The sequence below is a fragment of the Anopheles arabiensis genome, chromosome 3, assembly GCF_016920715.1.
Source record: "Anopheles arabiensis isolate DONGOLA chromosome 3, AaraD3, whole genome shotgun sequence".
NCBI lineage: Eukaryota > Metazoa > Arthropoda > Insecta > Diptera > Culicidae > Anopheles > Anopheles arabiensis.
The window spans coordinates 85607948-85634894 of record NC_053518.1 but is presented as its reverse complement, the minus strand read 5'-3'; the positions used below and the strand labels follow the sequence as shown (position 1 = coordinate 85634894).

Genomic DNA, 26947 nt, shown 5'->3' with positions numbered 1-26947 from the left:
GCAGTTGACAGTGATCCTACGAAACCCCAATCCCATCGCAGCTCGGGACAAACGTCCAATCAAAGCAAGCTGCTCTTCTGGCTGCAGTCAAGAAACCCCTTTTCCACACGAACCTTCATGTGTGAAGTGTACCAACTTCGTTACTAAAAAGTGTCACTTCCTTTCGCAAAACGGCTGGCCGCGGCATAAAACGCTTACATAATTTCGCTTCTCCACGTGCGTGCAATCGAACAAGTGCCCGTGCCACGGCGGGGGCAATAGAATAAATTACCAACAAGTACGATAGCGCAAAAGTGCAAGCAGCGCACGATGGCGAGTGTGTCGTGCCGAGTCTTCCCAAAATCACACCCTGGCTGGATCACAATAAGTCACGAAATGGTATGATTTTGGTGAGGAAAAAACCCCCCAAATCGTTCAATTATTTAAATTCTAACATTTTGTAATCGCAAATAAGGTGCAGACAAAGTGTATATGTGTGTGTGTGTGTTTCTGCCCGAAGCTATGATTGATTAGGGTGTGCTGGTTTCACTTTCGCTTCACGCCGATATGGTTCATCCTTGTTACAAAATTCTGTAATTATCCCTAATGGAATGGGGCGTGGATGCCCCGGATCCCAATCATACATCGCGATGTGTGTGTGTGGTGGTGGTGATGGTCGCGCGAAATTTGCACAGCAAGATTTATGGCTTTCCGATATCTAATCGACTGATCGAGGAAGGCTTGGCTTGGTGCAGCTTGCGTGCATGCAACCGGGCGCCATCTTCGGACGGTCCAGTGAAAAGGGGCACAAAAAAAACGGGTAAAATATATGCGGTTCAGTGAAAAATGATGTGCTCATTTCCGGTCCAGCAGGTTTAACGTATAGCACAGCCCAACTTGCTTGGTCATCGGCCAAAACGGAAAGGAGAGGAGTGGGGAAGCGTAGCGGAACCCTTTACGTCGCCGACTAATGAGTGCAGCGGAAGCAATCGATCATTAGGTGGAACTGCATAAGACGGCACAGTTAGATCAATCTATCAAAGTGTGCCACGCCGAACCGTGAAACTGGTGGCGCGATGTGACGGGTGGTTGAAAAATAAAAGTGAATTAAAATTAAATGTAAGTTACAACAAAAAGGGTGAAAGTTAAACAAAAAAGTCCTTCAAGGCAATTACAATCCACAAGCTAGTGTTCTAATCGCACAAGGATTAAGCGGAAGATGTACAGCCACCACTGCCCACCATAATGGTGACAGTGACTGTAGTGCATATCCCGGTCACGGCACCAACAGTCGAAGAGATGCCGGCGCCGCCTTGTATCACACGACCGTCGTGGTGCTGATGAACCAAGTAAGTAGTGCGATGAAGGCATACCCTCTGCTTGCACTTTACATTTTACACGCTGTGGTACACACACACAAAAAATCAGAAAAACACAGCAATCAAAAACACCATTTCTTTTCGCAAATGTAGGCTAGTAAGTGCAAAGACACGGCGAAAAGTGGGTGTTTGTTTATTGTAGCTGCACACTGCAGTTTTGGAGGGCTGGATGGAATTTACGGATGGAGTGTACACACTTACACACGCCTGGGCACAAGTTCGTCGCATTAACTGGCTGTAAAGTTCAGGGAGACGCCCTACCCTACCCTACCCGCGCCAAGTTTGCAGAAAGGGCATTATTTAGGCCGTCGGGGATTTGCGCTCCACCAGCAGCGGGAGGATTGGCGTTCGATTATGTGATTCTATTTCGCATTCCGGTGTTCCCGTCGTTGACAGCTTTTGAAGGGTGGTATGGGAGGAGAGGGGTGAGGGCTGTGTTGTGTTGTTTATTGGAATTTCCATTTTAAAAGGAGGCTATTCACCCGAAAGGAATTCCCCATGCAAGTGGTGTGTATGGCTAGGTGCGTTTGGAAAATCGGTCATTGCTAGTTTATGGTATTTTTTGGGAGAAGCTCATTTCTACCTACAAAGCATTTATTTTGTGCAAACATAGTAATTTTAACAACAATTATAATTATAATAAATTATGGAAGTGTACTAAAAAGCGTAAAAGAGTCTAGAAAACACTTTATTTATAATAATAAACACACAATATGGTGTCTTATACCCCAAATACAGCAATTTCCATACTGCCACCCCTAGCTTCAATAGGCCACTACGCCTTCAAATGACTTCATTGTGCATCGTGGTGTTGTTGGTGTGTTAATTTTGCACCCCATTGCTGGAGCTATAAACACATAAGCACTCCTCCAGAACTACACAAAGCCATAAGGGGGGGCAAGGGCAAAAAAAGCCTTTTGATTGATTCCACTAAACGGTACGCAACAAGACAGCTCGTGGCACACTCGTGGCACGGCATGCAATGTTTGTGTTTTAGCGTATAATAGGACTTTCCAAAATTTCAACTTCTTCTTACGCTTCTCTTGCCTGAACACGGGCTTTAAAGTTGTGTGCCAACACAGCTAAGGTACATTCCGATGTACAATCGTGCACACGTGCCCAACAACTGAGCCAATCAAGAGGAGCAGACTTGAAGTCATCACCGAAGTCATCAAGACGGCATGCGGTATATGTTGGAGGGTCTAGCGGTCTAGTTGAAGCGTAACATTTATGCCTCATGATATGCATCAAGTATGGAACGTAGACCCAAGAGTCGTGGCTGGTGAAAAGGCGAGATAAGAATAAGAGTGAGGCAAATTCCAATTAGTCACAAGAAGAAAATATGTAGGTTAATTCTTGTTACAGTGACGTACTGATGATGTCTGGGGAGTGAAGCTTTTTGTGAGGACCACATTCTTGGGAATGTTGTTGAAAGTCTGCATTAGGCTGCTGATACTAATGTTGGTTGCTAAAGTCATTGTAGTGTACTTTTTTCAATAATTCCGTCTTTTTTGTGAAATTCATTATATCCTCAGGATATTGGAGCAAATATGGGTAACTTCAATTATTGGAGATCTTGTTAATAACTCATCAAAACGCTTACAGTATGACAGTTCCCTACATCAGACATCATGCAAAATCGCAACGACCCAACGCCGGCTCAACAACCCAACTCCATTCGAAACAGTTAGAAGTCCAAGGAAATTCGTCGAACTCTCTCTCTGCTCTAAGCGTAAGAAGCGGTCCGTTTTGGACCGCTGCTCGGTTGACACGAAACGAGGTCACTCCATCCGGCTTGGACGATCGATATTGACCAGGCACCTCAGGTACCGTGGTCGAGGTACTTGCTAAACCCCATTCTCCAACGCTCGAGCGCGTGTTTGTGTGTCTGTATGTGAAAGTGTTCGTGTGGTTGTGCTTGGCCAGTCCGAAAGGGGTCCTGATTTGTCCAAGTTACCGCTACCATAGCTGTGGAGAAGTTCGTTCACCCTCCAGTATCTGAAATGACCACAGCAGTATGTGGGCCGCTTTGCGACTGTGTTAGAAGAAAGGAATGCTAGAAGGAGGTCCTCATTCAAATGAGAAAGTGTGTGTGTGTGTGTTGAGGAGTTTTTGTTCCACTGCTTATCGTTCTAGTGGTAAGGAATGCTAGAAGTGCCGCGTGTGTGTGTTGGTCAACAGTGGTACGTTTTGAGTAAGTGTTTGTGACTACTGCCCCATTCGAGCTGACGTTAGCGTCATCGGCTCGATTTTTGGAAGATGTACTAAACCGTGTGAAACCACTTTCAAGCAGAGGTAGCAGCAAGTAGAAGCAAACCGGTGGCAGAAACCGCCGCCAGCTGCCAAGGGGAATGGGAAGATTGTTTGCGTTTGCGCTTTTTTGTAGTGGTCAGCAGTTGCTTTGCAGCTGTGGTAGTGGTAGGGGTAAGGAGTGCCGGAGACTCGAATAACGGTCAGCATAATTTGCCTGCCCACGCTACCACCGATCCTCGTGAGACATGCGGCTGCGGGGATATGCTCCTGCTGACCGATGCCTTGTGTGCCTTTCGTACCCCATTCCGCCTTCAGTCGCATGCAAAAAACGCGCACACATTTCAGCGTGTGTAGAGTGGTAGGTGGGTTTGTATGGAGCAGTTTAGTTAGGTCCAGGCAATGAGTTTCACTACAAAGACGCTGGAACGACCCACATATCGAGCTAAAGTTTACAAAGGGTGACTCCACTCTCTGGTTAGAGCTGTATTAGCAGTATTGGAATAAACTGTTTTGTTTTAAAATGTGTATGGAATGGTTATGAAGGAGATGCAACCTTAATTCGACAATGAAAAAGGGCTTGAATATTGAAGAATTAGATCATATGAATGTTTTCAAAGAACATCTATGAAACAAAAATACAATCCAACGATGAACTGAATTCGATACAGAGATGAGGATTTAATGTACAAATCATAAATTGTGATCTTATCATGGATCGTATTTGCCAGGAGTATGATGTACTCTTAAGTCTGTGCTAAAAATATCCCCGATTTGGGACCCGCAGCACCGCGCAGAAATCGACACCAACGAAACGCAACCTGACCCATTATTTTCATAATATAATCAACACCACCCACCACCATCAACCAAAGACTGCCATCTGGTCGGGGATGTATTAGAAGTACGGGCCAGTACTTCCTTGACTTTTGCTAGCGACCGATTTATGAATGAATCTGAGGTCCCACACACCTCGGACCGTTTCCGAGGCCACACGCATTGGAAGGTAAGGGAAAAGTGAAAACCGAAAACCAAATTCCCTCGGCAGGAACAAGTGTTAAATGGTTCGGCCACAAGAGCGGCGGAAGACGTTGGACGACGATTGTTTTTACTAAAAATAAAACACCAATTTATTGTATGATTTAGAGGAATATGGGTTAGCAAATGCGCTGCTGACGTAACACACCGGGGCGGGCAGTTTGCGCGGGCAGAGGAGTCGAGCGACCTCAGGTAGTTGTTGTTGTTGTATCGCTAAGGAATTTAGGTACTGTAGTAGCCACTTGCTAAGGTTTTCCTGTTTTTCCTTACTCCAAAATTAGCTCAGGCCATGCGAGTTTGAACACGATTGGGCCATTCAGAGCTAGAATCGGGCATGTTTGCGTTGGAAGGTAGTTAATTTATGAGCATTCTGTGCCAAGCACCATAACTAATCGTTTAATGAACAGAATTGAAGTCATTATCGGTGTTGATCTTTCACGAATTTATTGTATTTCAGATTCAAATGTGATTTTTGAAATGTTTTATGATCAATTTTATCGAAAAGCATCACATAAGTCAAAATTAAAGAATATTGTAATTCTTTAAATTGTAAGAATTAGAGCAAACAACATCGAAATAAAGACTTACAATGAAATGAATGATTTCAAACCAAGTTTAAAATCAGAAACGCCTAGGACATAACAGCTTAAGTTAATAAATTGTAAACGTTCAATGTTCTCACCTCGTTAGATCTTACTGCATACGCCTAAAAGTATGCAAAAGTGTGTATTTTAATAATAATGTCTGAAATCTTCCTGTTTTGTTTTAAAACATAAACACATAAATAAATTTTTGTCAATAACAAGTGCAATGCTTCAGTAAAACTATACTTATAATAACAACATGCAATGCTTGTTTCGCCTAAAGTTATGCAATTGGCCTCTCAATATTGCATTGTTAAAGCTTCTGCTAATTTTCTGTTTGGACTATCAACATTTTTTTTTTTTTTATTCAGGAGTAACGGTCCAAAAGGCCGTATTGCTTAAACTATCAACATTTAATAGATAAGCTAATTGATAAATTACTTCCCAACAATCTGTGGGTAAAAAATCCACTCTTTATCCCGTTTTTGTGAAGAACATTTGGCTTTACGTCAGAAAATATTAATAATTGCGCCTAATTCATAATGACGCTAATTTTGCCCTCATGAAATCTCGCCGTCCAGCGCACAAGCCCCGGATGAACAATCACTGTACCACAATTTTTGAGCAGCTTGCCAGCCAGAACGCTCCCGTGACCTGTGGTGCGGTTCGGTAAGGTTGAGGGGGTTGAAAAATTATAATTTCTCGCTAGTTTCACGCAAAGCAAAATTAAGGTAGTACAGTTGTACGGGCAGAATAGATTCCGTTCGGGGCTCGCTTATCGTGGTTTCCTTTTCGCGTGACGACAGCCACCATTTCCTCGTGTTTTCTTTACAAACACACACACTTCTAAAACAACACTCATAACGGTGAAAGTGAAATGTGATCCTTAATGTTACTCTATAAAAAAAAAAAAAACCGGCCGGCCGGCTCACAATTAATTTCATCCAAAAGGGCTGGATTGTTTCGGGTGGGTTCCTTTTTGGAGCCCTGCCCTAAATGAGGCCACCGCAATTCAGGTCCCCGGAACAGTCGCTCATACACGCAAAATCAAATACACTCTGTTTTAGCGGCGTGCGACGTTCTGCACGGCCCAATTAGTTGTGCGAGTAGTGGGTGGTGAGCGGTTTTTTTGGTAGTAATTTGCATAAAAATTGCCCCCCCACGCGTGGCTGACGTCGTAGAGGCGTCGAGAGGTGTGAGGGAATTTCCCGGTTACGCACGGTTGGGTGGTGTTTTGATTTATTTGCGAATAGCATTTAAGCAGGAAAGCAGTCGGAAGAGGGTGTAATGTGATTAAGGGTGCCGTTTCGGTCACCTCATTAGGTGGAGAATATTTTGGGGCTTAATCTGTGTCACGATTTGAGAGCCAGGAATGTAGACAAAACAAACCATTTTTTTCAATTATTTGGTTCATTTTATAAAAAAAAGAATTGATTATTCTGGGTTTAAAATAGGATGAAATTCATGCCAAAACGATATAAAGAAGGTTCCTAATTAAAATCACTTCACGCTCCTGAATAGGACCAACGCACTCAACCATCTTTGCTCTATATTTGTGTTGAATCAACATGTACTTCCACCCTTGCCCGATACCGTATAATCATAATTATAATATCATTATACAAACCAGAACGGAAGGGTTCACTTCCTAGTCGTTAATTGACCCTCGCTTACCGGCTCGTTTCAGGTGTTCCAGTTCCAGCTCGGCCACACGGGAGCGCAACCGACCCGGTTCGACACCGTCGTAGCAACTCGCAGACGCTGGCTAGACCGGGACCGGCCAGAATGTACAGCCAGAATGGCGGCCGAAGCAGCAGCAGCACAGCCAGAGCGTCAGCAGCTTCTACCGTGCAGCAGCGCTACCCATCGAACCACCATGCGTACGGGGCTGGTGGTGGTGGTGGTGGTGGCAGCGGTAGTGTTGGCCGCAGTCGTCCTGGCTTTCTCGGGAGCTACGGTTCGTCCTCCACACCATCGTCATCGTTGGAAAATCAAAGATCGCTCGAGGGACAGCACAGTGCCACGAGCACGACCGGTACGGCGACGACCAGCCTGTTCGGCGATCCGGTACTGCCCGCGACCCGCCATGCCGATCTGCTCGGTGGTGAGGATCTGTACCAGAATCTTAAGAACAACATCGAGCTGTACCATGCGAAGCTGTACAACGATCAGGAGCGGCAGCGACAGGCGGAACGGGACGCGCTGTTTGAGCAGTACGCAAACGGAGCAGCGCATCGCTCGGTGTCGGCTGTGGGTGGTGGCGGAATGGTGAAAGGAGGGCTGGTGAAACCGGCCGCTGACAATGGTGTGACGACGTACGGTGAGATGCCGGCACGGAGGAGAAGCTTCGGTAGGACGCAGTCGGCAGGGATGGGAGTAGACATGAGCACGAGCAGGTGAGTAATAAGGAATAGATAATCCATTTTGATTTCATTGTCGAGATGAGCTCTGCATTCGAGTTTAACATTGTTTTTGGCACTCCATCAGTACAAAACGATTATGCAGGGTTTCCCAAGGTTTTTTGTTTGTTTTCTGAAAATTTTTGCTTACTTTCCATATTTTTTTGATGTGCTCCCACAATTGTTTGGGAGCAGTTTTTCAGAGTTTGTTGGTCCTATTGTCCAATGGGACGATACCAATAAATCGTGGGAACAAACCAAAAATCTTTGAATAAACCCTGTTTATGTGCCATCCAATCTTGTCTTTTTCATACAAAACGTATAACTATCATAGGATAAAATTTTGCTGAAATTCCCTAATTTTTTTGAAGAGTGTACATGTTGGATCAGAAAATGAGAAAAACTTGTTGTATATATAACATAAGTACAATGCATTGATGAAATCTAGCTGACAAACTTCTTTAAAAAAGTTGTTATATGAATTTGCTGTCACTTAAGGAGGCATCCATAAATGACGTAATGACGTGACGCGACGTAACGTTACACTGATTGAAGAAGGAAACATGAATACTACTTTCGACACTAATTTTTGTTCACTGGGCCGGTCTCGTGGTACAGTCGTCAACTCGTACGACCTAGCCGTCACATGTCATGTCCGTCATGAGTTTAAGCCCCAAATAGACCGTTTTCCCATACCTAGTACTGAATATCCTGCTATGGTAACAATAAGCAACTGAAAGCCACTCCCATTTGACTAGTGGGTACAGACAGGGCTTGACCGACCATCGGTTGTTGTGACAAAGAAGAAGAATTTTTGTTAATTAAAGATTACTAAAATGCAGTCTTTTTTTGCATGGGTCACTCTCTAGTTAAAGTTTTTAAGCTTGTGAGTTTACATTATGCCTGTCTTTGGTTTCAATTCTCAAATGGACCAAGCGAGCGATGTATAGAATCTTAAGCGTTACAAAAAAAAGAAGAATTTTGGATCCGTATCTGCAAACATGAAAGAAAATAGCACCAATTATTAAACAATGCTATGAAATGCCTGAAAGGTCTAATACTTCTCAAGATTTCAAGGGTTTGTGTAGCAAAAGTAGACAGTGTTCTGCCTATTTGTTGTTAGAAAAAATAATAATGAGCTAAATTCCTTATCTTCAGTGTTTGTTTTGGCACTTTTCCCAAGGGAAAGTAAGAATATTAGTAATAAAATAATAGCATATTTTTTCATTAAGTAAATCAAATTTAACAAAATTACGCATCTCATTTTTTTTAATTAAAATCAAATCTACTTTTGAAGTAGAGAAATATGATCTGAGAAATGAAAATTCAGATAAATGAGGAAGTTATATTAAAACATGAGCGTAATGAAATATTATCCTACCAGAAGAACTCTTATTTTGATACACCAGTAAAAACAAACATTGCGCTTCAAAAAAAAAAAAAAACACACGTCAAACCAATCAGGAAAACAATTATAACGTTACGTCATAAAACGGAACGACCCTTCTAAAATCAGCACTACTACCGCTGTGCCTGCTACCCCGGCTTCACCGTTGCATTCCAAAACGCGATCACTTGTCGCCCCATTCCGTGGGTTTGGTACACGAATAAATAGTTCACCTGTTTTTTCCGTACACGTAAGAGAGAAAAGCTGCTTTGTTTTTTTGTCACCGAGCGGAAAATGGGAACATTCTGCTCCGGAATTTGCCTCACCACTGGTCAGAAATGTCATCACATTGATGACGTCGCGGTAAACGGTGAAGTTTGCCACGGTGGGTTAGTCTTAGAATAGAGCGTAACCCTCGGGGAGGGCCGAAGGGGAGGAAACGCATCAGAGGCACCATCGTGATCTCAGGGTGGCCATACTTTGCCTAAACTATTTTTAAGACCTCGCCACTAACGGTAGGGTGCACTCCTTCTGTCCGTTCTGGTCCGTTCGGAATGAAAGTTGTTTCATCCTGCACGGGGTGCACGATTCAAGGACGCTCCGGTATTCTTTCTTTTAAGTGTGTGAGTGGAGGTTTCTACTGTTGTGCTGTCGCCCTAAAACTATTTGCCTTCTCGAGTGCATGTGCATTCCTATCTTCATGTTCTCGACCAAAGCTCGGGCAAGGTGGTTTGACATTTGTAAAATGTCAGTACCATCTCTTCTTTTTGCATTTTTTCTATGAGCATATTGTGGAATGTATTCAAAATTCTGCTAACGTAATGGGCATTACATTGTTTTGAAGTAAAATATGGCTTTTTAAAATGATTGTTAAACATTAATGAAAGCAAAAAAGTTTTTTATTTTTTTAAATGAATTTAAATTAATCAAAAATAGTTCATATAAAAGAGGGTTTACTTGGTTAAAAAGGAGTTTTCTGGCTTTTTGGTAAATTTTCATGGTTAAATGAAAAAGTTATCGTACTTTTTTTTAGATCTTCATTCTGTAACTACATCAGTGCAAAAAAGTGTGTTAACATGAATGAATTACCTTAGCAATCGATTTAAAATAAAATAATATAAAAAAACGAAACAAAAACGCGCTAAACCCATCTGCATATTTGCAGCTCAACAAATGGGCAAAAAGCATACTTACAGCACACGAAACATCCCCCTTCCCCCCCACGAATATCAAAGCAAATGCCAAACATAACGACTGTCCAGCCATGACGTCCGGTCTTTTGACGGTCAGCGCCAAAGACCCCCGGAAAGGCCTTCGCCGCGGTGTCCGAATCAGGTGCTGGGCGGTTTTTATCGCTTGCGCCACCTTTTCATTATCTCCCTGAACTTATCCTCATCGAAAGCGACGTTGACGGTCGGTCAAGGAGAGAAAGAGAACGAGAGCGAGAGAGAAACTGCTCAAGTCGCCGCAAGATGTTGGTTACACAAAACCGCTTCGCCATATAAAAAAAAGCAAAAAAGAAGAAAGGAAATAGTGCGAAGTGGGTCCATCATTTACATCGCTTCGCTGGGGGAGGGTGCAGGTTTGGCTTTGTGAAGCAATGAAAGGGAAAAGACCGGGTAAGGGAAAAGACCGACTGACCAACTTGTGCCCGCACGCACAGCTACATGGGGGTCACTCAGTGGGGCGTTATGTACTCGCGCGCTGTACCGAGTTTGTACCGGTTGTACCGGTTTCACCTGAACCGGTCGGTCCGACGTTTTGGGTACAGTTGTTTGAGACCACCTCAACAAAGGGCTCTCAATTTTTTGTTTTATGTACAACGGTGGGAATCTCCATTCCGCTAATGCTACCAATACACGCACACCCCAGTTTGACACACTTTCGGGCCGGGTGCTTTTTGACAGTGTCTGCGGCAGACGTCAAACTGACGCCAAGAGCTTTTTTTTGGGTGTTACCGTAAGCTTCGCTTGGGAGTGCTTGTTGAGGTCTTAAAATGGTGCAAATAATTAATTTTGAAAAATTATTAGATTTTTTTTTAATTTATCTCGAAAATATACTCTCATTATGCAGGAGTATTTCTGCAATAAATTTTAACCTTTTAGAATTAACTTATATTGATGTAAACTACCTTTTACCTTCCCACCCCTTCAGATCGAACATATTCGACATGGATCTGCTGAAGCAAAACGATTGGATTGATTTCTCCGAGCACGAGTACCAGCATAGCCTCATTCCCACCAACAGCCGCACGGTGGCCGACGTGCAACAGTTCACTGGCGGCAACATAACGCGCCGGATCGAGAATGGCGTCTTCCAGAATCCGCGGGCGGCAGCGGCGGCCCGTGCCTCCCGGCGCAACTCCATCACCGACTCGAGCGTGTACGGGATGCGGGGCTCCGCGATGGTCGATATGATGGGTGATGCCGGACCGGGAACGGCCACCTTCACGGTGATCGGGCACGGACCGGTTGGATACGAGGAGGGAGCCTCGGCACTGCCCGTGGGAGGGATTCACGATCCTTCCACGTCGAGCGATGGGAACAGTGAGTTCGAGCGGATGCTACGGTACGGCCGTACCGATCCATCGACTGCCATTATCAGGGATAAGATAAACACGGGATCTAATTTTAGGTGAGTGTGGGGTTATTTTTTTTAATGAAGTACCAGGCGCATCCATTGAGCTTTATTGCTACAAGGCACCAGGCGCATCCATTGAGCTTTATTCTTATAAGGCACCAGGCGTCTCCATTTTATTTTATTTTTTTCTGGTTCTTGTTTTATATATTGATCCTACCTCTTCTTAACCAATCTCTTCTCATGTTTTAGAGTATCGGACGCACGCCAGCACAAAAACACCGCCTTCACCATCATCAACGAAGTCCTGCCCAAGTCCAGCTCGTTCGATCTGGCCGGCGGTAGCAACCGCTACTCGCCGTACCGCGAGAAGCACCGGCTCGCCTCCTCCCGTATCCTGTCGGCCAGTTCCGCCACCCAGGACACCTCGAACGTCGGTTTCTATGGTTACGGGGCCGATTTCCCCGAGGAAGGCTCCATCGGTGCAGCGCACGGTCATCGGAGGCGTTTCAGCGGCTCGGAACTGTCCCTCAGCACGCTCGGTGGCCACCCGAAGGCGGCCTCCGCCCGCACGAAACGTCCCGCAAAGTCGAAAACCTCCCTCTCGCTAGCGCCCAACCCGGGCCGGCGGCAGCGCGGTGTGCTCGAGGTGATTAGCAAAAAATCGACCGTGCCAAGTGCCAAAGTGACAATCACGCAGCCGTCGGAGGATGGGCGCTCGATCACGCCCACGCCGAGCGAGTCGGGCCTGTCCGGGACGGGGACGGACGGCGATCGCATATCGATACCGGAGCATCAGCTGAAGAATCTGAAGCTGTTTGGCTACAAACCATTCTCGGGCCGGCCCACTCTATCGCCCGTACCGGACAAGGATTCGATGGAAAGCTCGCAGGCCGATCTTAAAGAGGGTGGAGCTGGAAGTGGGAAGAAGGGCGGCGAGAAGGGAGGCTTCCGAGCGCCCGTTTTTAACATCCGAGGGCTGCTGATGTCACCAAGGTCGCGGGACAAAAGCAAGGAAGTGTCGCCGGGGCGGGCAGACGGCAGCAAGGAAGCGTCCGTGGAAAGGGATCCCAAGGCGCAAAGCAAGGCGGAGCCACCGTCCGGCAAGGAGGGAGATGTGCAAGCGTCGCCACCGAAAAAGCGACGCTTCAATCTTGCCCGCGCCATCATAGAAAGTGCCCGAAAGGGGGGCAGCACTGAGCCGGAGCCGGAGAAACACGCCAAACCAGCGGCGATGGCGGCTGCAAAGGCATCGCATGGAGAGGAAGAAAGCGGTGAGAAGCGAAAGATGGCACTGAAGATGAAGTTTGGTATCGTGCGGTCGGGCGTGCGCAAAGACTCGGAAGGCAACGGGGTGAAGGAGAAGAAAGCCGATGGAAAGAAGGGAAAGGCAGCGAAGGGAGCGGCCAAACCATCAGGCACGGCTAGTGCTAAGGGGAAGAAGCCGAAGACGGTCGCAAGTAAAAAGGGCGGACGCTATGACGATGATGACGATTACGATCCATACGACGAAGGACCAAAACGGTCGAAAAAGTCAACCGGCGGTGGCGGAATGTTGAAGAGTGCGTTGAACTACGCCGCAAGTTTTCGTTCGCGCAGTGATCGTGTTGGAACGGCCGGTCCAGGTGGACGTCGAAAGCCGACTGCTGCGGAGCTTCCAAAGGGTGCGTCAAAGACGGGCCAGAGAGGTACCGGTAGGGACGCAGGCATGGAGAAGCTGACACCGAACGCACGAAGGAGAGACAAGAGTGCAAAAGCTGGAATGGGAGAAAAAGATCAAAGGGGAATGAAAATGGGTGCAACCGGCGGTGGCGTTGGACGTGTAAAGAGTGGAAAAGCACTGCCGGGCACTCCGGCAAACCGAGCCAAATCGGCAGCTGGAGGACGGGGGAGGCAGCTGAGACGAAGCAGCTCGGCCGTTGCACTCGACCCGGGCCAGTTGCGGCGGGCAAACAAGCTGTACGAGAAGAACCAGAAAGCTGCCGGCGGTGCTGGCGGAATGATGGGAGCGGGCAAGAGTGGCCGCGGTGGCAAGAGCAGCAGCTCGCTGATCCAGTCCAAGGCGAACCGGCACTCCGACAACGATATGACCGGCCCGGGAGGGCTGATGAAGAGTGACAGCCGCGGGGAGATGCGGAGTGGCAAAGGTTCGGCGAAAGCGGTGGACGGGGCCGGTTCCGACACCAAGGAACGCATCGAGAAGCGTGACTCGGAGCGATCGCTGAAGAAGAGCGACAGCAACAAATCGCTCGCAACGATGGGCGGAAAGCCGAAGAAGAGCGACTCGAAGAGTTCGCTGCTGAACAAGCGTTCGGATTCGCGTTCGAGCCTGCACCAGACGGCAGCAGGGACGGGTGGCGGAGACTCTTCGGGCGGCGGTGGTGGAGGCGATGCGTCCGGGACGGAGCTCGGTGGCAAGAGTCCGCTCAATGCCGTCACGGAGGGAGCGACCGATGTGGGGGTGAAATCGGCACGCCCCACGCCGAAGCTGCAGAGCAAGGGATCGCTGCTCAGCCTGATCAGCTTGAAGGGAAGCAAGCGCAATTTGGACCGTGCCGCTGATGCTGGCCAACGGCCCGACACTGCCACTACGACGGCGACCGCTATCGACGGTACGATGGCATCCTCCACTCGCCTGCAATCCGCCTCGATTAGAAACGCACCCGGTACGGCGGGAGCGGACGGTACAGGGGAAGACACCGTTGGATCGAAGGCGGGCGGCATGAACGAAAAACCGACCAGCACGAAACCGCTGCGCAGGATGATGAGCCGCGGATCGCTGCTATCGATCAAGAGCATTGCTCACGCCCGTTCGTTCACCAACATTCGTCCACCGACGGCGGGAGGTGCTGGGGCGGGCGGGGATGGTGAGACGGGAAGTGGCGGTACGATGGCACCGCAAACGATGACGAAGGTGACGGAAGGTTCGCAGGAGCACGACGATACGACCGACACCGAGACGAGCCATGGGGCGGGTGGTGGTGGCGGTGACGGGCAGGGCTCGATGGGTGTGGCAACGCACGAGCTGACGGTGGCGGGCGACGGTGAAGGCGAGAAGGTGTCGAACGAGTACAATGGTGAACACCGGATGAAGTCACCGATGGCGGAGCACAGGCAGCAGCAGGGTAGCCGGAGTCCCGGGATGGACAACGTTTCAAGTGCCAACACGGAGTCGATGCGCGATCGGACGATGGGGCCAGACGGGGGTGGCGGTGCCGGAAGCAACAGGTGAGTGGCAATGTCTCTTTAAATCTGGAGCTCAATTTTGCTCACATTTGCCCAATATTCGAAGCACGTGTTCAACTCTACCTAAATTCCTTTCTTGAATGGTGTTGTGCCTTAGTCCTGATAAATGTGCTTTTCAATTTATATTGATTATAAGCTTCTCATTGCATCTCCGTCACGTGTTATGTCTCTTTGTGATCTTGGGGCTACAGTTTATTGACAGTTAAACTTCAAACAACTGTTAAAGGTTGTAATAATCAAAGCAAATAAAATCCTGGGTTTCATACTCAGGGTTTTAACTGATTATTAGAGATCTTTGATCTGTTTAAGAACTCTCTATCATGATCATGATCTCTTCGACTTCAACTCCTTCTTAAGTTGTTTTTCGGCACTGAACATTTCGTCCGTCTTCTTAATCTTGCCATTTACTTCTGTTTATTTATTACTTTTTTCTGTTTATGAAAGATAACGATTTTTTATCTTTCTTTTATATAATTGTTTTTTTTCTTCTCTAAATTGTTCAATAACTGCAATTATAATTAAACTTCATTTAAGCTAGCATAGTCAGTTAAGCCTTAAAGACAGACTATGGAAGTAGTAAATAAATAATTAAATGATTTATATGAATTCAATATCTTCTTCCGTGTGAGGTCAGTTTTCGGCCGGATCGGAACAAAGAAATCCAGGACTGTAAGATATATTCCTTTGCATGAGTCATATATTAGCATAGATCGTCAAGACAGTGCATTGACAAGAAGAGGATAAATCTTCAATTCATTTTAATATGATAATGAGGTTCGTCGCTTCAGGCACCGTTCAAGTCTATCGTGTATTAAGGCAAAGAATTCCTTTGTCGTATTACGCTTTTGCGCGTTACCGTCCTACTTTTTTTTTAAATACACTAAAGAGCAAGGTGAAGAGAGAGAGAGAGAGAGAGAGAGAGAGAGAAAGAGATAAAAAAGCTACTTTTAGGTTAGGATTGGTCTATTTGCCTATTTACTGGAAATTGTAAGAATTTTCTACAAGGAATTTTGTATACCTAATTCCAAAGACATTTAAAGTTGCATTCATCCACTTCTAAACCTGCTTTGTACAAATCGTAAGGTTATATAAATCTGTTTTTCTTATCAGATTGTCTCACTGCTCGATAACATCTCAACAACCTCCCTCCCGTGATACTGATGGGCACATTTGTATTCATTATTTACAGCCTGCAATTACTTCCCCAAACCTCCTGTACAAACCTACCTGTAACCAACTGGCACCAAATTGGCCACACACTAACCCACTTTTAATCGGCCGGCCTGTCTCATAAGGCTCATTTAAGTAACGTGACGTGATTAGAAGTAGCTGCCATGTTTTCGTCTTTTTCTTTTCGCTGATTTCTCTCTCTCTCCCTCCCTCGCTCGTTCCGGCAGTGGATGTGTTCAGGGTGGATTGGTTCTGGTTTTAAAGCACGCTCGTTTAAAAGAGAATTATACGTTTATCGTGGCGTAAAAATCAAGACCCAGAACGGCGGGGGGTAGAAGAAGGGTCCTAGCGGCGCTTTGGGGGTTCGTGAATTATGCTGCCACTACGGTACGGGACCGGAAGCGTGCTCATGCACACTCACTGCGCCTGAAGCAGAACCGTTGATGGACACTTGTTCCTTTTGCTCTGCGGGGGGTCCGTGTGTGTACCAAATTGGGGGCACAATCAAGCGAAAGGGGAACGAGACCGATTTGCGAACCATACTCCCTTTCTCACTGTATCTCTCTCTCTTTCTCTTTGTCTTTGCTTGCTTCAACCACACAGACGGTAGTTAGCGAATTTGCATATTTCCGTCACCCGCTTATTAGTTGGGTGGAGCTGATGGGTGGTTCTTATCGTGTGCTAGGGTCTGTAAGAGAGGCATGCAAACGAGTTGAAATACGCTGTGCGAAGGCAGGCTTTGTGGTGCTTTCTTTTAACTACAAATTTTTGTTCGAATATATTACCGCACACATGCAGTTGATAAAGCTTTAATAGAATTTTTTTATGTAGTGACCACGATGACCAATCTTTTATATTTTCATTTATTGGTTTACTATTACTGTTTACTTTGTTTTTTTTTGCTAAAGTTATCTAATTTTGTTTTGTTTTACAGGGTTTCCCACGATTTATTGGTCAGTTCCCATGATTTTTTGGTGCGTTCTCACGATTTTTTGGTCGTATCCCATAGATTTTTGGTTCGTTCCCATAATTTATTGGTATTTTCCGATTGGACATCAATACAATTGCACCAAAAAATTCTGGGAAACGACCAAAAAATCGTGGGAACGCACCAAACAAACATGGGAACCCACCAAAAAATGATGGGAACCAACCAATAAATCGTGAGAAACCCTGTATATGGTTTTTATGTTGTGTATTGTAACTATTTTTTACTTATCATTACTTATTCTGTTGTTATTTTTTTTTGTTAAACTATTCTTATTCTTATGAATGTTTTTTCTAATGTTTAATTCTCTCCCCTGCATTAAGCTACCCTTTTATTGACACTTTAATTTCACTGTCAATTACTATCCACATCAAATTATGCTGTCTTTGCGCTTAATGAAAGTGTCAAAATACAAAGCCACGCCTCACCTCAGTGCAATTAAACGTGTGAAGATGTTACGCTTGATTAATAGCGCAACAGTCACCTCTATCTAGGCAGAGGCACAATTGCAACTGACATCGCGCTTGTTCTGCGCTGTACATTCGCGAATGTTCCCCTTGTATTTAAAGAATTCTCAAAGTTGTTGTAGCTTGCTCTCCTTGCTACATTTTGAATTTTAAATCAAAGGCCTTGGGGTGTGTAACGTGTTGGAATGGGAGTAGGAAAAAAATACATACACCCCTCGGAGGTCCACACCTAGCGTGACAGTGAAGTTGGTTGCAGTTATTTTATTCCGTTCTGCGCCTCCCTCAGTAGTCCTGTATTTACACTACACTCTGCACCACCGTGTGTTGTTTTGCCCCGTAAAATAATTCACGTGAAGTGATTTTGCATTTGCATTTTCTTGGGCCGGAGGGGTCGGGAATGCAGATTTTCTAGCCTGCCAGCCTGCCTGCCTACCTTCCTACCGGCTAGGTCCGTTCAGAAAGGGGTGCCGCAACATACCTCGCTGCCGAGACCGAACAAGGGCTAAAAGTTTGAGTTTTTTGTTTATGTTTATTACATTTCCCCGTTCGGGTGAGGGTTGGAACTGTTGACGCCGAGGTCTTGCATACTGGTACGTGTATGTTTGCATGGTGATAGTGCAAGAAGTGCAAGGGACGCTTATAGGTTCTTTTCTTACCGTCAGTTGAGAAAAATGTTAGTAAAATATGCAATTTAAGCTATGTTTTTAATTTAACGTTTCTTCAGTAGAACAAACTTGAAGTAAATATTACTGTAAATGTATGCATCATTAGATGTAGTTAATCGACATCACTATCAGTAATGACACCCAAAAATGATAAATTATCCATCGCAATGATATAAATGACGATTCGCTTTTGCCCATTAAGGTCAATTCGGGTCCGTCGTTAATCATTCCGGCACCAGTATCGGTGTCCGTTTTCGCAAACCGGAAGACGCGCCGCAAATGATTAACTATTGCTTGCCTTTCCTCATTTTTCTCCCTTTACCCTCCTTCCGTCTACCATCAGGTGATTTGTGACCGAAGTTCCTTCTCACCACTAAACCTTCTGACCCACACCATTAAACAAAGGTGTCTGTTCCCTTCGAATGGCCACAAAGCTCATCAAAGTCAAAGTCACGCAAACACGGACCTGTGCTCGGACCTCGGACCGCAACCGCAAAGTCACGGGAAAATTCCACCACACCGAATTCACTTAGTGGCGGTGGTGCCGGAGACCTTGCCGTTTTGTATGCTGGTGCCGGTGCCTGGTCAACGATCGATCCTTTCGGTTTCTTTTTACGAGTTTGTACGCGCAAAGGACCTCCAGCTGGATGGCTGGATGGTGGGCTGGCTGGATGGGAGCGACGAAAAGTGTCACAAATCGATTTCTCGTCCATTTTGCCACTTTCCAGTCAAGCTCGGCTGGTCAGTGGGGAACAGTGGGAATGCAAATGGAATGGAATCGTTTATCAATTTGTTTATTTTTTGTAAAAATCCGGATTTTTGAAGTGTTTGATCGATTCAAGACAAAAATCCCTTTTTCGCTCTAAACGCCTAAATTTATGCAAACTGATTATTTTATAACATTTTTTTACATTGTAGTAATAATAACTGAAATTAACTTTAAGCAAAACAATTAAAAAAAATGATTAAAGATACTATTAACTTTATAGCACCAATGAAAACCTTATAAGCTATGAAAAATGTTTTAAGATGCTTAAAATTTGATTAAAAATTCCTGTATTAAAAGCACCATAAAAAATAAGAAAAACCTTTCGAAAGAGCGTTATTTTGTTATTCAAACATTGAAATCAAATAATGTTTACTACGGTAAAAATTTAACAGAAAACAGGTAAACTGTACAAAATTGTAAAAGCAATTGTTTAAAACGCCTAATTGTATGCAATTTGTAAGACAAATTCTACCCATTGGTTGAGTGTTGCCTATTTTATACTCTTTTAACACTTACTTTAGCATTTACGAGATGAAAACACAACGTAAAATTATTGTTTTCACCATTTTTGTTTGTTTTTTAAATAAAACATAATATTTTATCCATCTCCATGTGCTCTTTCGATACCACTGTTCCGTCCTCGCACATAGGAAAAGAAAAGAAGAAGAATAATGCGACAAGCAGTGAAGGCAAGTTGAAATTTATTCAATTTGCTCCATCATTAGCGAAATGGAGCAAAAACGGACTGTAGTGGTTTGCGTATGTAAGAAAGAATGAAAAGGAAACAAGATTTACTATACCCACTTTTCCACCGCAAAATTGGTGTTTGCTTGAAAAGGGAAAGCATGTGTACCAACACATTTGCAAACATTGCACAATAGCAACAAAAAAAAAGAAGGTCCTCTCCATACCTTTTGTAACCAATTTGAATTTAAAATACATTTTTTGCCAGATTCAATACTTTGCATTGATTAGAAATGGTGCCCCCGGTCCGAAGCCACCGAATGGGTGTGATGGGCAAGCGGTGACCGTTTTGGGGTGCGGATACGGGAGCATGGCACGAGGTGTAGTAAAAGGGACAAAAGCCGAACAACGTTTGGCACGCGGTGCAAGTTCGTTTGGTTGTCGGGCTGTCGGGACAGAGGTTCCTGTTTACAGGTCGTCACCTTATACCGGTTCGTTCGGTTGATCCAATCGGTTCGGTACGGTTGGTGCTTCCTGTTGGTGTGTTGTCTTAGGTGGACTATAGGAGCTTTCGTCCTGAAACGCTTAAAGACGATGTGACACCTCTAGAACAATTAAGCAACGTTTGTACATGTTTTGTAAGACTTAAAATAATGCCTTAAGACACCATTCAGCGAAGGATAGTGAACTGTAATCGTGTGCTTTGGTTTGGTGCAGCAGTTTCCACCTCGTGCATCACGTGCAGTTGCTCTTTGCGATAAGACGCGCGTCCAGTAAACCGTTTTCCTTCCTTAGCTATAGAGCCACGGCACGAACCATATATGCGGCCGGCGGGTGGTGCTGTTGTGTGATTACATATATTTTTCTTTATAATTATTCTCACCCGAGACACGAGACGAGCGGTCCTTCTGTGCTGTGAATGTGTCGGTGCGGTTTTATGTATGTGTCGCGTGTCCCCTTTTTTCCTCCCCTTTTCAACAAACTGGTGTGACCTCCTTTTCATTTAAGAACTTCAACTGGCCGCCCACCCCAAATCGGTTCAAAAAATATCGCGGCACGCGCGTGTAACAGATCTCCACAGGGCGATATCTCGGTGTTGGTGCTGTGTGCGAATAGTTTTCCCTTTTTTATATTTTTGCTCCCTGGACTTGCTGGAGAATGAAATGGAACGAAAGCTAAAATAAACCGAAAGTGCGCTGTGCTGTGCTGTGCTGTGTGCTGAAGTGTAAAGCGAACAAGAAAAACAACAAGGCGCAATATACGCAACAAGACGGTGCCCCTCGAACGTGCTCCCTCCCCCAAAAAACGTGCCCCGATGTGATGGCAGCGGCACGATACGACGGAAATCGGCCGACGGTCAGCAGAGAGTCGTCCGTGTACAGCATTTCGCTGCACGATAGCCAGAGTGAATTAATTCGTACGTGGCACAGGTTAGCAAAACGGGTCGGCACCATCATTTGTGGGACTAAATGGGTGAGGGGGAGGGGGGAGGGGAGGTTGGTTTCATTTTTATATTGGGGCGAGAGAAAAACAAAACCACCGCTTTTCCTTAGACGGATGCGGATTAATCAAACCACCGTTCGAGGCAGGCGGTTCAGTAGCAAACGGACGTGCTCGCCAACAAGTCGTTGGGTTTCAAGTTCGGTGTTCGGTCGTGGCGATCGTGTCGGTTGTCCCCTTGGATGGTTTAACGAGCCCAAAAATAGGATTAATCGTTTCGTGAGCCTGCTATTGAACGTGTGCCTTAGGAATTGTGAGGAGTGGAGTCCTATTTTTGGAGGCAAATCAAATACGTTTCAGCAAAAGCGCTTAACTGGAGAGCTCAAGCTATCGATTGGAAGGAATTATTTGTGTTGATTGAAGGTTAGCTTATACGAAGTGGGTTTTATTTTGTTGTAAAACAGTTGATAAATGGGATAAAGAACGCAAAAAGGATATTGATGAACCACGTTTAACAAGGATTGGATTGCGTGTGCACATTGAATTGGTTGAAAGCAAGAAGCGGTAGTGCAAGATGGAAAGCAAAAGATATTGCTTATCTCGTCTGTGTGTTTTATTACCTACTATTACACGAGGAACTATTAAACGTTTCTTCTTAGTAATCGCATTGGAGTAAAACAAGATTTTTCCTTATCCTGCTCAATGATTGGCTTGGTTGAGGTTGTTGGCTAACCAAGTCGTTCAGTGGTTGATTTCAATTGTGGTGAAATTGAACAAAAATTCAGCTATAAAGTAAGCAACATTTTAGATAAAATATTGAAATCAGTGAAAACGTAATTACAGCAAGTGCGATACGTGAGGATATCTGATTTCCGGGTGAAGTCATTGAGGCAGTTAAGTTTTTGATTTGACGTTTACATTTACAACTATTTGAAACGCATCAATTACATTACCAGGTCATAGCTTGTCAATACATAAACACATCTTAAGGATTTTTTCTATTACTTTGGAGTATCTTTTAAATTTATTTAAAAAAGCTAAAAGTTGTTGAACATGGTTTTAGACTAACTTTTTCTAAAAATATGTTTTCTATTCTCACTATACGAGATGTAACCGAGACGTGTGATAGTCTGTGGTTTAGTGATGGGTTAAGTTGGCAAAATCCGGAGTCCACTCCGATCCGACTCCGTTAATTTTAAAACTGACTTCGTAAGGTAAGTCCGCCCAGCATTATCCGGAGTCGTCCGAAATTGCCAGGAGTCATCCGGAGTCGTTTGGGGTCGTTCGGAGACGGAGTATTCCGCAATATCCCGGAGACGTTCGCAGTCGGAGTCGTCCGGAGACGTCCGGGAGAATCGTCTGGAGTTGGATTCGGCCTTTGAAACCAAAGCATGTATTAGAAGTGCACGCGCAAAGCGAATGACAAAAAATAAAAACACAACGATATAAAATGCCTGATCACATGCACATTGCACCGGACGGCTCCAGTTGACTCCAATCGACTCCGATCGACTCTGGACAACTCCTAATGACTCTGACTCTGGACGATTCCGGGCGACTCCGGACGACAAAGGACGCCTCGGAACGACTCAGGGCGATTCCAGGCAGAACTAGTGGTCCCCACTGTGCCGATGTCGGAATCGGACTAAAAATCGGCATCGTCGGAGTCGAATCGGCATCGTGGGTGCGCTCTAGAGAGCACATCACTACTGTGGTTGTTTAGGGCCTCGTAGATGGAAGGATCTGCCGGACTTAGGCAAACAATAAATCACTCTCCTCTTATTTTGTTTTAAATCTGCTCAGTTATACAATTTAGTGACAGATTCATAACCATAAATACGTTAAATCGTATAATGGAGGTATAACGCCTAAAGTTATGCAATTCTCTATGCAAAAGTCCATTGTTTGGCGAAAGTCCGTATGTAGCATACTTTTTTGGGAAAATAAAAAAGAGTGTAACATCGGAAATAGCCAAGAGATCGAAGAAAATATTTCTAAACTGTGAAAACATTAGATAAACATAACTCCGGTCTAGTCTTAGCATCGAATGCATAGTTGAATGTACACAAAGGTGTGTTTTTGGAGAGACCTCATTAACTATAGGGAAGTTCTACTCATGATGCTACAGTTGTATTTAAAATTAATGACTGCGCCATAAATTGGATCCTCCTCCAATTAGCATAATAAAAGTTTGTTCGTACAACAGTACTCAAACCTATTTTGACACACCACTAATGAGCACTGCAGATGAGGCACGCTAGCGGCCATTCGTTGGGTGATTTTACGACCACGCAACAAATCTTGTGCGCTTGTTATGCCCACGTTTCCGATCCGTGTGCGCGCATTTGAGCCACGGAATCTGAATAGAATTTCACAGCCTGACCTTAAGAAAATTGTGATAATAAAATAGTTTCTGAAACGTGATTAATTTATGAGCCGCATGGGCGACTCAAGGCGTCTAAAACGCCCAAACATGACCCTAAAATGAATTGCATTCCGCGAATTGCACCACTAAGGTTCCATGCGGTATAAGTTTTGAGACTGACGAGGCTGATTAATTGAGCCACGAGAGAGCATTGAGGCTTGAGGCCAGTGAAGGAGTGGGTTTTGCCTTCGCATAAAGAATTTTGTGCGCCTCCTTGCACGCCCCTTTCCCGCCTTTTTAACACACAAGGCCTGCAAACTATAAAACTGGACCGAAAGGAAATGTCCGTGACGTGACGGGTAAAATAAATAAAAGCTCGCAAAAGGTCCCACCGTCCTTGAGTGCGCTCGGGAGGGTTGATACTATGCGACAAAAAATAGTACACGAGCGTAGTGTGTGTGTGTGTGTGTGTGTGTGTGTGTGTGTTTGTGTGTGCGAGGCTCTCTTTCCGACGGGTGGAAAAGGCTTCCACATCCACCAGTTCACTTGTAACCGCAGCGCAGTCGAGCACGCACGTGTGAGCGCCAGGAAGCGAACGCTCAGGGACGGAGACGACGACGGACGGCGCGTTTTGCATAAATTCGCATCGCTCACGGGGTGGTGGCAATAAATTTTAATTGTTTCCATTTTCCCACCTCCGCGCCGGTTCCGTTGCACCGGATACACAATCGGAAAGGGAAACAATAAACGTTTCAACACACGCGTGGTGCGGTGCGGGTTCGTCGCTATCACTGTCGATTTGTCTCTTCACGTACCTATCTCTTCCGCAACACTGCTTCCTTCCTTGAAAATGCTTTCTTCCGTCCTACTTATAACCTCTTTCTGCTTTTTGCTTTCAACCATCTTTCTTCCTCCCCGCAGCGACGAGTTTGACGAGGACGAGCAGGTCAAGTGCTCGAAATGTTGCTGCGCCTGCTGTGCACCGTGCTGCACGCGGTTCTGCCTACCGTTTAGGCGATGCTTCCGCAGCTGCAGCGGGTGCTGCGGCCGGAGCCGTCTCGGCAAGCGTAAGGCGGACGGGCAGCTGGCTAAGCAGCAGACGGCAAAGCAAACGACGGCCAACGAACCGGGCAAGCAAAGCTGCTGGGAGCGGCTGTTCGGTTGCTGTCGGCGGTGCCGCAACTCCAAGACGGCACCGGAATCGACGGCGATCGTGCAGCGTGCACCAGCCGCCGAATCGCAACCCAAGTCGTCGCTGTCGTCCTGCTGGCAGTCGCTCAGCTGCTGTGCTAGCTGTCGCCGGAACAAGTCCCGTGAGCTGGTGGTAAGTAGGAAGAAACAGAAGAGAGTTTGGCAGCATTTTCTAACTCGACTTACCATCAACTTTCAGCCCCGTTCCTCGATCGATAGTGATCCCCCGTCCGAAGATCAGTCCCGATGCCGATCGTGCTGGAGTAGCCTGCTCTGTTGCTGCCGACCGAAGCCGCCCACCGACGGCAAGGGTACGCAGGTCAAGCGCCACAAGATGGAGGAACCGGTCGAGATGGAGACGGTCAAGTGTTGCTTCTGCTTCAAGCGCCAGCGTCCGAAGGTGAAGGCGAAACCGAAAAAGAAGGTCCCGGTGAAGTCGACGTAAGTAGCGAGGAGTTTTGAAGGCAATTTGCCTTCATTAGAAAGTGCTTAATCATGCTGCGGTTTTTCAGCTTCAACTGTCTGAGCTGCTGTATGATGTGCTGCAAGAAGAAGGGCGACAACCAGAGCCGCCGGACGAGCAATTTGAGCAAGAAGCAGAGCATTGCGCCCACTATTCCACCGGAGGTACGGCAATGACTTGGACAATTTTTCTTCGTTTTTTTCTCTCTCTCTAATGCAAAATGCTGATTTCTTCTTGCAGGACTTGCGGCCAAAAATCGATATGTCACTGGTGGAGCACTCCTCTTTAATGCGTGGTGCCATTCCGGTGCTTCCGATCTGTTTGGCGTACTTTTGTTTGGTGAGTGGTCCGTCCTTGAGTGCTAAGGTAATTGAACTTTCGAAGCAATATGTAACACATTTCGTCCCTTCGTACAGTTCCTCAACGTAGTCATACCCGGTTCCGGGACGGTACTGTCCGGTGGGCTGTGTCTGTGCATTGGCAAGCCTCGCTTTTCCCAGCACGACTCAATCAAGGGCCGCATCGGCTCGTTCATCATCAACTGTATCGTGGGCATCTCGCAGTGCTTCACGATCATCTTCTGCGTCGTCGGGTGGGGTTGGGCCATCTGGTGGGGTACGATCATGCTGCGGCTAGCTAGTGAGTACCATTCTCCATGCAGCAGTGTGTCTGTAGTAGTGATGGGAAAAATGAAGTTTTCGTCGGAATCGATTCCGGATAGTAGGTCCGGAATCAGTTTCCGGAATCGAATCCGGAATCGGAATCAGTTATAGAATCGATTGCGGAATCGGATCTGGAATCTGAATCGGAATCGGCTTCGGAACTGGCCCCGGTATAGGCTTCGGAATCGGGTTCGGAATCGGTTCTGGAATCGGAATCGGAATCGGGTTCGGAAGCGAAATCAGGTTTGGAATCGGAATTAGCGCCGATATCAGAATGGGCTTCGAAATCGGAGTCGGTTTCAGCATGCCCATAAGAATAGCAAAGAATCCAAATTTACTTATAAACGACACATTTTCATGGAGATTCCCGGACTGATTTCGCTTCTGAAACTACTTCTTTCAATTCAAGAACTGATTCTCATTGCGGAGCTAAAACTCCAATTCTGGAGTCAATTCTCAATCCGTTTCCAGAGCAAATTGCGATTCCCATGTCGATTCCGATTTTGAAGTCGATTCTGATTTTGGAGCCAATTCCGATTCCGTATCCGATTCCGATTCGGATTCCAGCTGCGGAATTGATTCCAACCATGGAATCGGAATCGGGTAGAACCGATTTCGAGCTCCCACCACTAGTCTCTAGCACTGAATTACTGACATGTGTCATGTTTTCCCAACCTTAGGACAACATCGAAAGATACTGGAAATGGAGGCGGCCCAAGAGGAGGGCGAAGAGCAGACGACACTCTCCAACCGGACCGGTGCCTCCAATCCGCCCGTGGCCTTAGTCTCCAAAACACATCGTGACGTCGAGACGGGTCGGTAGGTGTTAAATGAATGAATTTCCCACGGAGAGTGATGTTTTTCTTGCTGGGGAAAGGTTTAACTGCCGTTTTTGTACATTTGCCAAACGGCACGCTGATACACACGGGTGAGCGAGCGTAGTGAGGAGGAGCGTGTGTACGGGAACCAACGATTTGGACTGTATTGTAGCAAAGAAATGTTAACACGTTAATGTATGTAAAAAGAGAAAAAAAAAGCTGGGAAAAGGAATACCAAAACCACACACCTCCTCCTTCTCCTAATTTTCCTTTCTCTCCCGTTTTATCCTCTTTTGTTGGAAAAAATACGGTTATAAATTGGGAAGAATAAAGTAAAGTCTTTTAACTTTTACACAAAAAAAAAAGATAACATACCTGGTTTCCTTTCTTCTCATTTCTTTCGCGAACAATATTCATATAAAAACG

General features: G+C 45.7%; 1 protein-coding gene across 2 annotated transcripts; it reads left to right on the top strand.

The window, feature by feature from the left end:
* Positions 1–11: 11 nt before the first annotated feature.
* LOC120905148 (protein stum) lies at positions 12–26907 on the top strand. 2 transcript variants are annotated; one of them, XM_040315968.1, is made up of 11 exons: positions 12–378; positions 853–1328; positions 6918–7626; positions 11171–11650; positions 11846–14821; positions 24309–24711; positions 24778–25019; positions 25091–25205; positions 25282–25380; positions 25458–25680; positions 26384–26526. In XM_040315968.1, exons 3-11 carry the CDS (start codon positions 7016–7018, stop codon positions 26524–26526), a joined length of 5292 nt encoding a protein of 1763 aa, XP_040171902.1. In that variant the 5' UTR covers positions 12–378; positions 853–1328; positions 6918–7015. The 2 variants fall into 2 exon arrangements, with proteins under 2 accessions (XP_040171902.1, XP_040171903.1); XM_040315969.1 differs by having other exon boundaries at positions 13–1328; positions 26384–26907.
* Positions 26908–26947: the final 40 nt, after the last annotated feature.

Coding starts and splice junctions, on each gene's coding strand:
- LOC120905148 (XM_040315969.1), top strand. CDS start 7,016: ATGTACAGCCAGAATGGCGGCCGAAGCAGCAGCAGCACAGCCAGAGCG. Junction 7,627..11,170: donor GTAGACATGAGCACGAGCAG/GTGAGTAATAAG, acceptor CCACCCCTTCAG/ATCGAACATATTCGACATGG. Junction 14,822..24,308: donor GGCGGTGCCGGAAGCAACAG/GTGAGTGGCAAT, acceptor TCCTCCCCGCAG/CGACGAGTTTGACGAGGACG.